Source organism: Notechis scutatus, chromosome 12, assembly GCF_049901735.1.
Source record: "Notechis scutatus isolate UNSWTSFEM ecotype Mainland chromosome 12, rNotScu1.2, whole genome shotgun sequence".
Classification (NCBI taxonomy): domain Eukaryota; kingdom Metazoa; phylum Chordata; class Lepidosauria; order Squamata; family Elapidae; genus Notechis; species Notechis scutatus.
Window position 1 is genome coordinate 15,840,814 of NC_142020.1, and position 17,185 is coordinate 15,857,998.

The 17,185-nt window shown below is 45.7% G+C and overlaps 3 protein-coding genes across 13 annotated transcripts in view; 1 reads left to right on the forward strand and 2 right to left on the reverse strand.

The window, feature by feature from the left end:
* The window catches only part of MPRIP (myosin phosphatase Rho interacting protein), a 74,483-nt gene extending 68,587 nt beyond the window's left edge, over positions 1 to 5,896 (forward strand). For 5 of the 9 annotated variants that reach the window (XM_087942268.1, XM_087942263.1, XM_087942265.1 and 2 more), the window contains one exon: positions 834 to 4,685. In XM_087942268.1, the coding sequence (XP_087798394.1) occupies positions 834 to 905 (72 nt within the window). In that variant the 3' untranslated portion in view covers positions 906 to 4,685. Of the gene's footprint in view, positions 1 to 833 lie in introns of all 9 variants that reach the window. The other 4 variants (XM_087942262.1, XM_087942264.1, XM_087942266.1 and 1 more) reach the window with 1 other exon arrangement.
* A 317-nt stretch (positions 5,897 to 6,213) lies between these two features.
* PLD6 (phospholipase D family member 6) lies at positions 6,214 to 8,916 on the reverse strand. The gene is made up of 2 exons (XM_026683368.2): positions 8,435 to 8,916; positions 6,214 to 7,178 (listed from the first exon to the last, which is right to left on the reverse strand). The coding sequence occupies exons 1-2, from the start codon at positions 8,814 to 8,816 to the stop codon at positions 6,913 to 6,915; spliced, it is 648 nt and encodes a 215-aa protein (XP_026539153.2). The 5' UTR covers positions 8,817 to 8,916; the 3' UTR covers positions 6,214 to 6,912.
* Positions 8,917 to 9,112: 196 nt separating this feature from the next.
* Positions 9,113 to 16,804, reverse strand: FLCN (folliculin). Of its 3 annotated transcripts, none has more exons than XM_026683207.2 (12): positions 16,697 to 16,804; positions 15,197 to 15,566; positions 14,720 to 14,866; positions 13,831 to 14,052; positions 13,067 to 13,227; positions 12,882 to 12,973; positions 12,572 to 12,765; positions 12,145 to 12,258; positions 11,404 to 11,527; positions 10,621 to 10,752; positions 10,036 to 10,141; positions 9,113 to 9,851 (listed from the first exon to the last, which is right to left on the reverse strand). In XM_026683207.2, exons 2-12 carry the CDS (start codon positions 15,443 to 15,445, stop codon positions 9,650 to 9,652), a joined length of 1,743 nt encoding a protein of 580 aa, XP_026538992.2. In that variant the 5' UTR covers positions 15,446 to 15,566; positions 16,697 to 16,804; the 3' UTR covers positions 9,113 to 9,649. The 3 variants fall into 3 exon arrangements, with proteins under 3 accessions (XP_026538992.2, XP_026538991.2, XP_087798396.1); XM_026683206.2 differs by having other exon boundaries at positions 15,197 to 15,471; positions 16,697 to 16,800; XM_087942270.1 differs by lacking the exon at positions 10,621 to 10,752.
* Positions 16,805 to 17,185: the final 381 nt, after the last annotated feature.

The window sequence follows — 17,185 nt, forward strand, 5'->3', positions numbered from 1 at the left end:
ACTGTGAAGCGGTATATAAGTGTAAGTGCTAATGCTGTTGCTATTGGTAGTGTTTTGCAATTAGAAGTTACTTTACCCATTAGATATGGTGGCCCAAATCATTTGCATCTATATTGGTGTGTGTGTGTTCGTATGTTTAATACAATATAAAATTTTATATATAATTAAACTAATAACACCAACTAATATGAAGTAAGGAAGAAAAAAGCAAGCAAGCAAAAGGTGCAAGAAATGGGGAAAACTTGAAGAAAAACCATCTATATAGTTTTTTTCCTATTTTTTCTCTGTCTTCATTGACACATAGAATTGGAATGTTTTGTTTTGACCTTGTGCAATCAAATCCTACTCTTCTCTGATTCATAACAGAGGTGTGACATTCTGCTCTTCCCACCAGTTAAGAAGCCAGGGGTAAAAAATCTAGATATTCCTTCTGTAACCCCAGTTCTACCAGAGACGGCATCTTTTATGAGGTGTTAATGTATTGCCCCATAGTGACATTAGGAAATGGTCTTGGAGCAAATACGTTATAGGGAAAGGACAACTTTGTAGGTCTTGTGGAGCTGAAGGCATCTGGAGATACTTCAGAGAATCTCTAGGCGGTCACTCCAGTTAGCTGCGCCTGTGGTCATCTCGCTCTTCCTCCATCGGGTACCGATTCTCCAGTAACCCTTCTCCATAATGATGCTTTTTCTTTCTTCCGCATGATGGTAAACCTGAGGATTTGTCTCTCGCTATTTTATCTCCTCTGCCTGAACATTTCCATGTTGGATTTGGTCCATTCCACCAGAGCGGACTTTCATGGTTTGCTTTTTTTCCTTCTCTCTCCCCTCCAGAGTCTGAAGGAAGGCCTGACGGTGCAGGAGCGCCTGAAGCTTTTTGAATCCAAGGAGCTGAAGAAAGACTAATGTTCTCCTTCGTTTCCGGCTTGGCCACGTGCACCGCCTTTCTTGACGCATCACGACATGAGCATCCTTCTTCTCCCCCCACTCCCATCTTTTCTTATGACTTCGCTTCGCTTGGCCAGGAGCGGGGATTTTTTCTAGAGCCGCTCCACAGATGAACAGACCGAGCAATTCCAGACATTTTTTTCTGTCTACCACCAAAGGGATGAAATCATGGTTTCTCAGTCTTAGCCAGTTTAAGATACATGGACTTCTGCTCCCAGAATTCCCCAGCCAGCATGGGGAATTCTGGGAGTAGAAGTCCAAGCATCTTAAACTCGATGAGGTTGAGAAATACCAGATTAAACAAGTTCCTTGACATGTCCTGAATGGAAAAGTCCTTACTTTGGGCAAGAATGCAGGGAGAGATTGATGTTTCTCCTCCCTTCAATATATTTATCTCCTTCCTAGTGTATATCCACTACATTTGAGTGTCAGTATTAAGGCTCAACAGCCTATTATAAGCTAGCCCTGTTTTACTGATGTGTTGGTATCACAACAGGGCCCTGGGAAAGGGGGAGGGAGGACACACCTCCAGCTTAGCTCCACCAGTGTTGAAGAGTAACACAGCACTTAGGCGCATATATTGAGCCACTCTGGAACAAACTCAGCTTGGCCAAGCAAGCTCCCCAATGCTCCCCTGGATGGTTGGGAGACACAACAAGGGGGAAAGAAAAGACTCTGAGCTGTCCTTGATCTATTGTGTGGTTTGCAGAGATTCAGTCCTTTTGTGTAGCTTAGCAATCTTCTGAATTTATTTTACTAAGCCAGTTTAGAGCCATGGTTAAGGGGTGGCAGATTCCACCTTAGCCAGGATCTTGGAAAAACATTGCCCTTAAAACCGCTAGCAACCGTTCTCCTCTTCCAGTTGGGTTCACCTTTTCTCCTAATTTCAGTGTGTTTGGGGCATCCATCCGAGAGATTTCAGGACATTTCTCTCGTCTGATGAGGGCCAAGAAACCAGGTTTTATCCTAAAGTGCACATCCTCGTTTCTTAAAGGTGACTTTTAAAGAAAAGAAAAATGGATTATATCTGTCTTTGAGAATCTATTTGGGCCCGATTTCATCATGCAACAGTGATACCAAACTGTAAATAAAAGAAGAAAGGGCTTGCGAGAGAGGGGAGCTTCCCACGCAGCAAAGGGATTGGGAAGTTTGATTTAACAGACCTAACAACAGTAGCAAAGGTGTCATCTGTAAATTTCGGCACTGCCTGTGTGAGGGATATTCCATTGCAAAGGAACACAACCCTGAAAACGGATTGGGAGCTAAGCCCAGTTAAAAGTGGCCTTCAAAAAAAGACCAGATTAACCATGATCTCAAAGCACCTTTAGTGCTTTTATCCACTTGAAATGAAGCAGGTCTAAACGACTTTCTTGGGCCCACCCCACCCCAAAAATGTGATATATTTCTTGATGCACTGGGATCCCGAAAATACACAGCTTTCCCAAGAGAGGCCCTGGGGTGGATTAAAATGTCTTTGCCAACCCCAACGAACAGAACCCCTTGGAAGTGGGTGCTTAAAATTTCAAGATTAACCAATCACCAGCATTATGAACAAGCTTCATTTCTGTCTTCCCAACATTGCAGTTAATTCGGGTGCTCCGGCCCAATTCTACAAATTTGAGGTCCCTCAAGATTGGAGTTTTTGCTTTTACTGGGTTGTTTCTGCTGCAACCATCTTTAACTTTGGGACAAGCCCAACTGTGTGAAGTCTTGCTAATCTCAGCCAGGGTCGGTCCATTTTCTCTGCATGCAGCTTTTAGAACCTTTGGACACCTAGCAGTGAAATACGTTGTTCCAAAACAAAAACACCTTATGGGATCACCTGTCTCTAGAGGTAGACCTGAAGCAAAAGGATACCTTAGTATGCACTACCTTAAAGGCAGCTGGACAGAGGAGAATGTATGCGTTTCTGGTGCCACAACAGTAGTAGTCTGCAAAACGTAGCTGCCCTGAATGGCCAGGACGAAGGAGACCTTCCTATCGTTACTTTAGAGGTTAGGCTTTTCTTCTTCAAGACCTCTCCTAAATCTGAGCAGTTTTCCCTATCCGACTGCAAATTGTTGGTTGAGGGCCTAGAAGTGTGTCGGTATGGCAGCCCCAAAGCAATTGCTAGGATTGGTGTGTGAACGTTGGCATAGGGAGGGCATCTCGGGCGGCTGAAGGAGAAGGCGGTGGTGGCATCTGCCTCCGCAATGGTCTTGCAGGCCTCAAGTTGTCCTCTCTCCTTCACACAGATGTCCGGAGAACAGGGTTTCTCAACCTTGGCGATTTGAAAATATCTGGAGTTCAACTCTGAGAATTCTATGCTAAAGGCTGGCTGGGGGATTCTGGGAGTTGGAATCCAGACATCTTCAAAGTTACCAAGTGAGAAACATCAGGGTAGAAGAATTTAATTTGCGCGATCTTCCTGCAAATCGATAGCTGTCTGTCGGCAGACAAACCAAGGGTCTCTGGGGGAAAACCCCTGCAGTTCATCCCGTCCCTTTCTCAAGAACGTCCCAATTCCGAGATGGGCCCTTCAAACATGTTTGAAAGCCGGGCAAAGCCACCCCACCTCCATTCACACAAAACTTGACTTTACTGCTGCGAGCAAAGGGGGGGCTGTCCCTACGCAACCAAGCCAGTGGGGTGTTTGGGAAAGAGCCGTATTTCTTTCATGGCTCTTAAAAAAGGCGTGTTTGGAGGCAGGTTGCTGCCTTTTCATCCAATTCTGTCCTTTGGAGATTGAAATGTGTATTCTTGATGGGAGGTTTGGCACCGGTTGGATTTACCACTGTGCAAACACACCTGAAATACAGCTTTTGGGATGTTGTCCACGGCCGATCTTGACTTTTTTCTTTTTCCTTCCCTTGTTTCAAAGCAGGACTCTTTTGTCTTTTCTTAATGACATTTTGCTTTCCTTTTTTCCTGCTAAGAAATAAAAGGAGGACCACTTGTGCTGATCCGAGCAGGCTGTTTTTCCTCTGACAGAGGCTGCCTTCAAGCAGCCCTGTGTGGTGTTTAGAGGGGGTGGGGCGGGGGAAACGTTGCTTTTTGTAATGACAATATACTTGATCAGAATCCCACTGGACTTTTTTTCTCCATTTCATATATGCAGTACTTTGTTGTGAACACTTTTGAGCACACGCACGCTTATCTCTCCTTTGTAATCCCCGCCCCGCCCATTTTTTTTAAAGCTTTGTTATTCTCTAAAAATAATTTAAGACCTGTATAGTATTCAAAAGCACGCCATGTAAATATTTATTATGCAAAAACTCGCGGAGGGTTTTATGGGATGACTTTCTTTTTTAATCTTGTTCTAATACAGATTTCCTTTGGATTTGGGAAAAGGAAATTAGTGTAACCGAAACCCCGCATTGTTCCCTTACAGAATGTTGGTTGGTTTGTTTGAATGCTATAAATATATTTTTAAATTTCTCTGATCCTTTTTAGTTTTGCAAATGCCTCTCCAAAGAAAAATATGTACAGTGTTTTAAAACTTAATTGCTATACAAGTAGTTTTCTTCCTCATTCACCTCAGTAAGCTTGTAACAGACAGCGACGCAAATAGCCCGGGCTATGCAGTTATGTTGCAGTAAACTCAGTTTAATGGACTCGTAGGAAAGGCGTTTGTTAGACCTGAATGTCCATTAAATAATGAATAGGATTGTATGTATACCTAGAGCGGCCGATGGATTTTTGTCTGGTGCATTCGAAAGCTGATCAACAGAAGGTCCAATAAATTGAAGATTCACTGCATGTTCACTGAGCAATGGTGATAGTAGCGTCTCTTAAGTCATCAGAGATACACCACGTTCTTGCACGTTCACCCTGTAGCAGATTTAAACCAAGCAGTTTTCCAAAGAAATTAAGTAATGTTGCCTCTCACCGTCCATAAATTTGAATTATGCTATTCTATACTGTGGTCACAGCGTGGCAGAATGCAGCTGCTGTAGTTTTGATAGCTGCCTTTAAAGTTATGCTATCATACACCACAATGGAGCCTCAGAGGGGAAAAAATACCCTCGCTGATAGAATGTGAGCCCATGACTGACCACAAGAGCTGGGAAATATTCCTAAAGTACCTAAGGGAAAAATCTTGGGTTTGCCATAGAATTAGCTATGCCATAACTCTGCATCAGTCAATAGGATTTGCTGTTAACAGTGGAAGTCCATCTGGGTGGTGAGAATTAGGTGCCATTTCCCTTTCAATGGAGTAACACCACCGCTACTTTCAGTGTAAGAAACAACCATATATAAATGTCTAGATCGGTCGCTGAGCTGCCAACCAGTTCCTACCACATGAACTTGTGGCTGGAGGAGAGGGAGTGGGAGGCTGTGCACAAGGACGTCAGGGAGGCCCATCTTCATGGGGCTACTCATGAGCGCCTCACTTCAGAAAGTGTCTTGAGGTCACCATGTCTGTCTCTCTGCCTTAAGTCCCGTGTGAGTTTCATCGCCAAATGGACTTGATTGGATCACCAGGGCTTCTGAGAACAGAGTGTGGGAATTACTAATTCAGTCTTTCTCAACCTTGCTAAGAATTCTAGGAGTTGGTCCACCCGTCTTAAAGTTGCCACAGTTGAGAAACGCTGCTATAATCCAAACCTTCCAGCAAAATTTAAGAAGTGTAAGAAGGTGAGCCCAATTGGAGACCAGGTGGACCCTGTGAATTAGCTGTCCACTCCCAGCGAAGAGGACTCGTGGAAGTCCCAGCAAAGAACGAATCTTCTCTTTTTCTCAACGAATGTGTTTTGGATCTACTGAGATTCTGAATGGCGTCTTTTCATGCTTTGAAGGGAGCCAGTTCCCTCTTCGGCTGGTAGAAGCACCACTTTGGTCACAGTATTTATTCCTTACAAACCTTGTGTGACATGCTAGGGTTCCCATGGATGTAGCTGATGATTTTGTAAATATAATTACTTAACTATACATAAAATTATATCGTAATAAACTATTTTTGCACCACCCTTTGGTATGCTGTAATGAAGGTTTTTTTGGGCAGATGGAGATGACGCGGCCTTCAAAATTAACTACTTAAATGTGATTTTATTACAAGTTATGGGTCACGATTCTGGCTTCCCCATAAATGTAACAATTGCTAATAAGTGTAACTGAGTATACGTTGCTGAACCGTTCCAAGCATGGCAAAAAAAAAGAGAAATGGAAATAGCAAAAATAAAAATATTGATTAAACTGCCCGACTCCAGAGCCTCTTAAAGGTAAGGGTAGCTACTTCATAACTCGGGTGTTAAAAGAGTCCCAAAATATTACAATTCCATTCACACTTGCTCTCTGGAACTACAGCTTTAATCATTGGAAGAAAAAAAAACTACACAAACAAGACCTGACAAGGTGTTCATGCATTAATAGTTACCTCCATTTCTTCCAAGAATTCTCTTGCAATCTTTCTCATTGGTAATACAGTTAACAGCAAGAGTTAAATCCAACCAGTCCTAATTTCCTTTGACACAGAGAAATATTTAAACTGGGATCATACTTATGGCTGGATGTTGCCTCTTAGTGCAATACAACCTGCAGGGCGATGGTTCTGCCCCTCTCCACTTTCTGCTGCCAAGTTCATATGTTCCAGGGTTCAAATCAAACAATGCATAACAGAAACTCAGCACTCTCAACTTCACGGCTCTTTTGGAAAATAAAAGCAGACAGTTGTTCTGAGGCCTTCCTGAGCCTTTTCTCTCTTTCAATGCAGAATATAATTATAAAGATAAGTAGACAATTTGCATTCGGTTCTGCAATAATTCAGCTTTATATCCCTTCTCAATAAAGCCTATATCAAGTTCTATTCCTTGGAAAGTAAACTTACTGAACACCTAAAGAGTACACTGCTTGTGTATTTCCCGATTTGCTGCTTATCTTTTAAGATAATTATGTCGTTCTCAAATAACACAAGAAATTTTGAACTAAATGCTCCCAAATGGTTTTGGTTTTTTTTTTTTTGCCATGCTATATTTATGTCCCAGAATTAACTCTGTGCATTTTCAATCCCAGTTTTCTCATGTTTAGAAAAAAATGTATAATTGGCAGGATTGTAGTTTTCCCAAATCTTTTCAAATTCTTCAAGAAAAATGTTCACCACGGCCTGGTCTTCCACCACCAAGACGTTCTCTTGGTTGGTCTGGATTGCTTGGGTGGTCCAGTTCAAAGAGCCCGTGATCAACACCTTCTTGTCCACGATGGCAAACTTATGGTGCATGTAGCCCTGGTCCTGATCGTGGCGTACCGGAATCCCTTAGAAAGAAGAGAAAACCCCATCAACACCAAGGATCTGGCTGGTTGCTCAACTAGGTTTGGGAGAGTCACCTGATGACAAGGTGAGTGGCATACAAACTTCACAATCTTATATAATTTATGCTGATGGGTATCTTTACGACCAAACCACCTCATCTTTCAGTCTTTTTATCACTCGCTTTTATCCTCAATCCACTTTCCTTAGCCCAAATCTCCCCCTTTTCTTCTTCCACCATGTATCCTTTTCCACCTCATTGCTTATTTTTACCTTTCTCTTCAGCCCCAGCCCAGCGAGGCCAAAGAAAGGCCATCAGGATGCCAGGGGCTGTGGTGGCCTTGCAATGATGCCCAGAAGGGCTCAAAGACAGCGGGGAGAGCCTCATGCCCTTGACCCACCCCTGGTTTCCCTCTCCCCAAGGGCACAAAATAACCCTTTTCACCGCTTTTGACCACATTCACATTTAGATACCACCTCTCAAGACTTGAATGCTCCTTAGGGCTGTTGGGCAGGGAGGTTAAACCAACGCTGGATTGCCTTTATGGCTTGAAATGGAAATGTCACAAACCCAGGCATGTGTTCAGATGTAGGGTTTGGGGTTTGAATCCTTTTGCCTGCCCTTCAGCCTTCCCATGGATAGGTTTGGGGTAAATCAACCCTCTCCACCCCCCAAATTCACTCATTACGTGTCTCTCTCCTTGCCCACTTTCCATTCCAAGGTAAACCCAAGACTACCCCTCCTCCACACATCTTGCCGCTGGCTTCTCCACCTTTCCTCCCAATGACTTCCTAATGGTTCATTCCTATTTTCTCTCTCTGGATGGATGGTTGGTTCTATTTGTGGTTTTGTTCCTCTCCTCCTCCTTGTCCCCCTCCTCAGGATACCAGATGTGTGCCCCCTCCCCCCAATATCCTAAAGCAGGGGTCTCCAAATTGGGCAACTTTAAGACCTTTAAGACCCTTCAACTCCCAGAATTCCCCAGCCAGCCACGACAGGAGAAATTATGGGAGTTGAAATCCACAACTTCAGTTGCCATGGTTGGAAACCCTTGGCTTAAAGGTGCAGTTGTCAACCTTTGTCCCATTGAAATGGACTTCAACTCCCAGAATTCCACCGGACCCGTCCATCTCCCCGCCCTGATTTTGTCCGCCCCTCCCCCCGCTTGGAACGCGCGATGGTTCGATCCGAGGTTTCCTTTTTTAGCCCCTCATTGGTCACCGGCGCTCCGGCCCCGCCCACCGCGGCCCCGCCCCTCACCGGCTCTCCTCAGCGGCCCGACCTGCGAGCCGCGTAGCGCCATGTAATCGGCGTCGACGACGAGTCGGATACGGACGCCGCGGCTGTGCAGGAGGAGGACGGCGCGGCCGAGCTGCGGGCTGGAGAAGGCGAAGAGGCAGAGGTCGAGCGAGCGCCGCGCATCCAGCACGCGCACCAGCAGGCGGCCTAGCGCGCTCTCGCCGTGCGGCAGCGGGCACACGCAGGGCGCCCCGGCCAGCAGTTCCTCCGTGCAAGTCACCCTCGAGGGGAAGAAGATGACCTCGCTCGCCGTCGACAACGACGCCCGCCGACGCTTCAGCAGCCAGCCCAGCAGCGCCTCGAGCGCCGCGCCCAGCCCGAAGGCCAACACGACCCGCAACATCGTCTCCTCAGGCCGCGCGTGCCTGCGCCGCGCGCTTAAACCTTCCCGCCTCGAGAGGCGCGCATGCGCGCTCCACTCGGAGGAAAAAGCGCGTGCGTCGTTTCTCCTTTAACTTGGTTGAAAAAACAGCTATAACTATGATTGGGAATGAAAATTAGTGACAATCATAGAAGAAAGAGGCTAGGTTTCCTGCATTTTTTAGAACGTTTAGTGGAAATAATTAAATTTGGAAAGCCAAATTTTATTGTGCTTCCTAGGATGTGTTAAAACATCATTTGATTTTTTAAAAGCCAGTATTTTTCTCTGGGAGGAAAACTTTTATTATGTGCATTTTTACACACAAGATTAAATAAAAATTCAACACAAACATGAATTACACAATAAAGGAAAAATCATAAAATATTTAAGAAATCTTTCTGAAAACAAGTAGTTATAAATATTTTGACATTCACAGAACTCTTAACAAATTAGGATCTCTTATTAATCTTTCTCCCTTTAAAAAACAATCCATATAAAGTATGTTCGGAATTACTTTTCTTGCCAGAAAAGATTTATAGAGTTTATGAGTAAGAAGCTGTACAGTTAAAAATATAAAGAACTGAATCTCATGGTAACATAAAGAAAAAACAATGTTGCACTGTAAGTCCAAAGGTCGTAAAGTTACTAAGGCTGGACACCCCTGATGTAGGTAGTTTTTTGGCCAACAGGCCTTCATCCTTTGCTTTTCAGTCTGTCTACGCAGCGTTGCCACACAATATCCGAGCTCCTTCATATCACACGAAATAAGTGGATTGACAAAGAGTTCCCCAAGGGCAACCCAAGAGTTCTCCTGGCTAAGTCCGAGACTCCAGAGAAGTTGGACTGCGAACGGTGGACATCAAATGTGATTTGTAGGTCTTGCTCAAGCCCGTCATCCAGAACTTCAGAAGCTTCACGTTATCCTCTTCGGAAGCCCCCAAGATGCTCAACAACTTCTGGGTATCTTCTTTCGGCCTGCTGTCCACCTTGGTGAACTTAAAGAGGACCTTCACTTTACTGCAAAAAATAATAATTGAGCAAAAAATAATAATAATTGAGAACCATTTGTTGCAAACCAGGACCCGTTCTTCCAAAAAGGAAATTTCTAAAGATCACACAGCACGCCTCCCTTCCTTCAAGGAAGCATATTCAAGAAATACTCTAGAAGACAACTACTTTTCCACCAAAAAGTCCACCTTACTTCATCCACTCCTCCTTCAGGCAAATGAGGCACTGGTCCACCACATCGACCGAGAGGTTCTGATTCATCAGAGCAGCTTCAATCTTGTTCAGGATGGTCGGACCAACTGCAGAAGGGAAGGAGGACTTAAAACATCATCCAATTTTTCTTTTATTTTTTTAATCGGCACTGCACTGTTGAGATACCCATCCATCTTTTTTCTCCTGCCATTTCCAGCTAGGTAACAAGTGGTGCAGTGACCTAGAGGTGGTGCTCTCATCTCATAATCAGGAGGCTGTGAGTTCGATCCTAGGTAGAGGCAGATATTTCTCTCTCTGGGCACACAGAATATATCTGCTGAACAAAAACTCTGCATTGGTGACAGGAAGGGCATCTGGCCAGTAAACACTTATCTCCATTCAGTTGCCCGGACTCCATCCCGCAAAGGATTATGGGGTCATTAAAAGATGATGATGATGATCTCCAGCTAAGTAACAAAAGTATGTTCCTTTTCAAAAATTTGTGAAACTTTTTAATTGTCAACTACAAATTGGACAGTGTTGCAACACTACCCAAAACGGCTTGGATGTAACATGCATGGCTCACCTCTGTCTGCTGCCAGAGGGCTGCCACTAGTAACCACAAACTCATATTTACTGAGGGGCTGGTCTTCATCAAAGAGGACAGGGTAAAGGCTCAACCGTGTGGCGGGGCGAACTTCCACCAGAACAGCAAACTCTGGAGCGAAAAACAGAATTTCTTCATAGCACCATCGTCAGATTTATACGAGCAATAGAGAGAGCCATCCCAAGTGCCTAAAATGCTAATGTTTCTGTCTATGGAGTTTCTCAGTCATCCAGGTCATGGTTGTCCCAAAGGTGCTTTTTTTTCTAAGAGGCAACTGGACTTTGTTTTTTCTTGTTTTCTTCAAAGTCCATTTGCCTCTTGGAAAAAAAACCACCTTTGGGGCACTAATGCTCCTGCATCCGAAGCAGCAACCTGCATCAATCTGAAGACCATCTGTTTAGCGCTCGTTTGAAGTTATAATACCACTGAAAAAGGTGACTGACAACCAATTCTTGCACTTACAACCATCGCAGCATTCCCAGTCATGTGATCAAAATTCAGGTGCTTGGAAACCGGCCTGAATTTACGGTGTTTGCAGCATCCTGGATTTATCTGATTGCCATTTGCAGTCTTCCTAAGTGGATTCTAACATTAAGTCACTTAGTAACTGCCTTGCTTAATGATGGAAATTCTGGTCCCAACTGTGGTCGCAAGTCAAGGACTATCTGTAGTTTATGGATCGTCAGGGTGTCCAAGACAAGGAAAGGTTACTACTCATCTTTTCTACCAGTCTGAGGAAGACAGGAAAACGATCCCTCTTACCTGAGGACAAAATGTGAGGAGGAATTTTCACTTGAGGGCCAAGCCCCAAAAAGTTACACCGGTAAGCCTCCTCGTACTGGTTGCTATACGGGATGATCCGGACGCAGCCAACCGGAAGCATGGTCTAGCAAAGGAAAAAGAGGCTGGTGAGAGTCCAGTTACCAGCGCAGGTTTTGTGCACACAAAATGGTTTGCAAAGCAGGACGGAGAAAACTGTTTGAATATGGGCAGAGGTGACAGATTTTATGAAAAATCCGGATCTAAAGATACAAAGTCCTAAAATGATGTATTTGCCATTTCAAACAAATTTATACATTTTATTAAATCTGCATGCCACCCATCTTGCTAAGAGGCAACTCCTAGCCAGCTTCCAACCAATTAAGAACAAGAAAAAACATTTTAAAATAATAAGTATTAATTCTGAAACAGACTAAAGATCAACGCAGCTAGATCTACACGGGCTGGAGGTGCACGCGAGACATCCATGCTATCATGGAATAACAATAACGTTTTTATGGTTCCTACTTTTATATACGACACTCAGTTTCTAGAGGCTTGGAGTGGTTGGCGACACTGATTAAAATTGACCAAAACCAGTAATGCAATTCTAAACAGTCTGAGGGACCATCATGCAGGCTCACAGAGATGAGAACTTTGCATGTATGCCATCAGGGCAGCCCAGCCAATCAGAAATCCACTAAAAGAGGACAGGGCGGAGAAAGGTAATGTCGTGTTTCATACCCGCAGGACATCAAAGGCGGAGTGGATGAGGTCTCGATCCTGCGCTTTCCAGATTACCTGGTTGCCCATGAGAACGTGCCAGGCCAGCATGCGGAATGCCGACGATCCCAAGACCTGAGAAAGACACAATAGTTTTAAATAGTATTTTTGCCTTTAATTTTACCTTACACCAGTGTTTCTCAAGTTTTAGCAACTCTAAGAGGTCTGGACTTCAACTCCCAGAATTCCCCAGCCAGCGATGCTCGAGAAATACTGCTTTGCACCATGCTTCGCAAGTTCTGGAAGTATGTGCTTTTATATTATTTATTTATGTTTATTTATTATTTATTTTATTTTCTCTGTTGCTGTGTATTTTGGCAGCCTCCTAAAATGTCAGGATGGGCAAAGGCCCCTCTCCTCGCCCAGTGATCCAATGGCCATTCCTTGCCTGTCTCAAATGCCGGAGGGAACGGAAGACAGACTGACTCCCGCCTGGCCCGTTCCAGCTGCTGCAGTCTGCCAGAAGACCGAAATCAGCCTGGTTCTTCATTTGTCCAGAACCTTCTTGGACGTCCTTCTGGCTGGTCGATTTTCCATCTTCTTCCTCTGAGTTATCCCAGGCTTCTGATTCTTCCTCCAAATCTCAAGAGAGAGAGAAGAGTTTGAACGAAGGCTACTCGAGTTGCTTCCTGCACAAGGCAAGAAATTGGCTTTTTTACAAACGAGAACATCCATAAAAAAACGGCTTCTGCCTTTACCAGCAAGTTTTTCCATCTGCACCAAGGTGTCCTCTGTTGGGGCCCCCTCCAGAAGCTTCTCGGTGAGCCTGCTGCCACAGGCCTTCAGCAGCCTAAGGGTATTGGAAAGGGGTGTAAGCCCACTGGATATGAGAGCAGAGCCTGCACCCAGATTTCCATGTCAGAAGTCTACCAAATGCATTCACCAAGCAAAGGAAGTGTGGAGACAAGCCCACAGGTTCTCGTCGTTAGTGAGCGAAGTCAGTGAGCGAGCCGCGTTCCCATTCCGCTGATGCAGAAACGGGGTGAAGGCCGTGTTCATGCGTTGGGCACGCTGCGGACATCCGTACTGCTCAGCTTCAAAGACCTGAGAAACCAAGAAGCAACAATGGAAAAAAATATAAGTTGAAAAAGCAAAGGTGTTTTAAAAACCCAGCTATGCCAAAATTTATCATTAGCCAAGAAAGCAGCAAGACCTTAAAAAGAGGTCTTGAAAACTCCAGACAAAGAGTGCAGAAAAGAGCAACAAAGGTGATTAGAGGCCTGGGGGCTGAATCATGCAATGAATGGTTGCGGGAACTAGGTATGTCTCGTCTAACAAAGAAGGACTGAGGGGAATATGAGAGCAGTCTTCCAGTATTTGAGGGGCTACCACAAAGAGAAGGGGAGTCAGCCTATTCTCCACCTGAAGGCAGGACAAGAAGCAACGGATGGAAATTAATCAAGGAGAGAAGCAACATGGAATTAAGGAGAAATTTCCTAATAGTGAGGACAATTAATCAGTGGATTGACTTCCCTCCAGAAGTTGTGGGTGCTCCATCACTGGAGGTTTTCAAGAAGAGACTGGACAGCCAGAATGGTATGTGGATTCCTGCCTTGGGCTGGGGTTGGACTAGAGGACCTCCAAGGTCCCTTTCTGCCCTATCATTCTCAAACGTCTTTGATTTCCCTCCCAGTCTGCTGCCCAGACCTTCAGAGCTTTGCCCTGCAGCTCGTCCACGATGCCCCGGATCTTGCCCAGGAGGAAAGGCCACGAGTTGATGAGGTAGATACGGTCCATCATGATGGTGATGATGCTGTACCAGCGCTGGAAGCCCCGAGCCAGGCTGTCCTTGATGAAAAAGGTGTGGCTGAAGACGAAACCGTGCTGCTCATCACCGAAGAAGATGGGACCTTCCCGTCCGGGACAGACCTTTGCAAAAAAAAAAAAAGAGCCAAACTCCATCAAAGCCATCGTGGGCACCAGAAATTCTTAGGCACAGCCTGTCTGCGACCCCCTCCCCCTCTCAAAACCGTTTGGATAAAAGGCAAAAGTAAAAGCACCCATGGTGGCATCTCTTCTCGAAACAGAGGAAGCCCTGCAACCTTCAAGTCTCCTTCCAATCTTAGCTTCTGCCATTAATCTTATCTCTATTTATGTATTCAGTTTCTAGAGCTGCCCGCCTCAGTCCAGGACTTTACGCAGCTTACAATTCCAAAATTATAAAAAACAAAGTGACGTTTAAAAAAAACAATTTTAAAAAGATGCAAACTACCCACGGTAGTTAACCAGTGAACAGCAAAGCCAAGAAACAGGGAATTTTCCCGCAAAATTTGGCAAGAACCCTTTTGAGTTGGCGAAGAGGTTCAGTTGGATCCAGTGGTTGAGGCACCTGGCTGGAAAGCAGGAGACGGTGAGTTCTAGTCCAGCCAGGCATGACTGTCAGCCCAACCCGCCTGACAGGACTGTTGTTTGGGGAAAACAGGAAGAGGAAGGAGTATTCGGTATGTTCACCGCCTTGAGCTGTTTATGAAAATACCAAAGGCAGGATGATAAAAATAGAAGTGAACAAAACAGCAACCCAACCCAGCCGGCTTACTTCACAGCTGAGGCTGCGCACACAAGCCTGGCGCACAATGCTGAAGAGCTGGGGGTGGTTGGGGTGCTGGTGGCTGATGTATTTGATTGACGTTTCCTTGTCGTGGCTGATGTAGCCTGGATGGCCGACAGGAAGGGAACGACAACCCTAAGAGGTGGAGGGGAAATAAAAAAAGTTAATAAGAAATAAACACTAGGAAGCACGATGAATTCCAAAAACTGCAGTCAAAATGTGAATAATTGTGGTCACATGACTGCATGCCTGGCTAGGGAATTCTGGGAGTTGAAGTCCACCCATCTTCTAGTAACGGGACAGGTTGAGAAACTTGGACTAAAGCAACGGGAAGTAATGTCCTTAAGGGAGAAACAACCATCAATTGCAAGCTGTCACTCAAAAAGCCAATTTGGATCAACGAATGGCACAGGGACTCCCGCAGAGGGGAGGGGGGACTTCGGGGGGCAGAGAGAACCCACTTGCCTCGCACATGTCCGATTTCTTGGGGCCCGGGCTGCTGGAGTCCATGCTGGCGCCATCGGCCGGGCTGTGGGAACGAATCCTGCTGCTCATCTGAATGCCGCCTTCCTCATCCTCCACCTGTTCGCTCTGCCCAGGGCTGTCTCCCCCCGGCGGGCCCTGCGGCAAAGGGGCATGCAAGACCTCCGTGCAGAAGAGGGTGCGAGGGCCGTGCAGCTCACAGAAGTGGCACAGCACCACGATGGCGTTCATGGCTGTTGCCGCCGCCGCTCGGCCAGCTGCAAAAATGCCAAGAGGTCCTCCTGTCTTGGTTTTGTGCAGTTCGTGATGCGCATGCAGGACGTCTCTTGTCTTCCCAACAAGAACAACGACCCTGTGAGGGTGGACACGGCTGAAGGGGGGGACTGGTGCAAGGTCACCCAGCTGCCGAAGGTTCTTATTTACACATGTACACATACAAACATAGATGAGATATATCGTAGGTAGGTAGATAAGTAGATAGATGAGTGATAGATAGATAATATAGATGATACATTAGATATAGATAATATTAATCAGGGGTCTCCAACCGTGGCAACTTTAAGCCTGGCGGACTTCAACTCCCAGAATTCCCCAGCCAACTGGCTGGGAATTCTGGGGTTAATCCCAGCTCTGGGACCCTAATATAGATTAGATCTAGATCAGGGTCAGGAACTTTACCTTTACCCACAAAAATTTATAACGCACGTTACCCTTGATTTGAAAGGTTGTAAACTATACAAACAGAATGTGAAAAAATGCTGGGGTACCCCGTCCTCATTACCCCAGGATTCATATTTGGGGTAATACCCTAGATCTAGATAATATAGATGATAGATTAGATATATAGATAATAGATTGGATATAGATAATATAGATTATAGATTAGATATATAGATAATAAAGATTATAGATAAATATAGATGATAGATTTTTATATTTTGGCAGGATACTAAAATCACGCTGCTGCTGCTGCAAGGGAACCAATGCACCCCAGCACTAACCGCAGCCCTGCAAGGTAGGACAGCTGGATAGCCTGTCACTGATGATAGAACTGCCTGGGAGTCCAGGATTCAGGAGGGAGAGGTGGGGGGCTGATCTGGAATGGCTCTCGGTCCTTCCTCCTCCCTCTGTTTCTGCACCGGACTCAAGACACCTGGGGGGGGGGGCTTCCATCCAGCTAGATACACTCAAGGTTTTCTCCCCGCTTGCTCGACTACTCCCACTCCCATCACTTCTGCAAGTGTTGGGAGTTGTATTCCCAGCATCTTTGGGGATGGCTCAAGTTGGGGAGGGGGCCATTAAATGAACCTGCCGCATAAATAACCACGCACGCATAGAGGTGTGATTGTGCTTCTAGGGGGGAGATGCTGGCCACCCCTACAATCTGGGGACAGGCTCGTCTTTCGCCAGCAAGAGACCTGAGGTCAATATTAATATAGCCTCTCTCCCTAGTCTCATACCGGCATGCGCACACGATCCTACCTTTATTCCCTCCTCGGGAGCCCAGACCAAGGGGCTAGTCCTGTCTGAGGTCGCCTGTAAAGAAGTCGAGGGTTCCGTTCTGATAGGAATACGCATGCGCGTCTTTCCGGGTTTCTGGCACCGCCCAAAGCGCCTGACTCGGACTGAACGGGAGGAACCATGAAACGCCTCCTTGGAGGGGGGACCCCCAGCGAACTTTCGCCTCCTTCGAAACTCCGCGTGGAATCCAAGGCCAGGCAAGGAATTAGAAGCAGGTCTAAACAGTGCACAAGTCGCCCATGAATCCTCCTGGAGTAGCCGGCCCTTCAGGGTTTCTTTGCCAACTACTTCGCAGGATCCCCCTTCGGCTGTAATTGGTTCAACCCACCACCATTGAGGTTTCCAGGTAAGGGCTAATCTGAGAGAAATGGGGGGAGAGAGAGGTTTCACCAGCAATTTACCTGCACTTTCCGATTTTTAAGACTCAAAATACCAAAGCCAAATAGACTG

What these genes read in the sequence shown, in the direction of transcription:
- PLD6 (XM_026683368.2), bottom strand. Translation starts at nt 8,816, where the DNA reads ATGTTGCGGGTCGTGTTGGCCTTCGGGCTGGGCGCGGCGCTCGAGGCG. An exon ending in CGGGCCGCTGAGGAGAGCCG is followed by an intron (nt 7,179 to 8,434) that starts GTGAGGGGCGGG and finishes CTTCTTTCTAAG; the next exon opens with GGATTCCGGTACGCCACGAT.
- FLCN (XM_026683207.2), bottom strand. Translation starts at nt 15,445, where the DNA reads ATGAACGCCATCGTGGTGCTGTGCCACTTCTGTGAGCTGCACGGCCCT. An exon ending in GCAGATGGAAAAACTTGCTG is followed by an intron (nt 12,766 to 12,881) that starts GTAAAGGCAGAA and finishes CTCTCTCTTGAG; the next exon opens with ATTTGGAGGAAGAATCAGAA. An exon ending in CTGAAGGAGGAGTGGATGAA is followed by an intron (nt 9,852 to 10,035) that starts GTAAGGTGGACT and finishes TATTTTTTGCAG; the next exon opens with TAAAGTGAAGGTCCTCTTTA.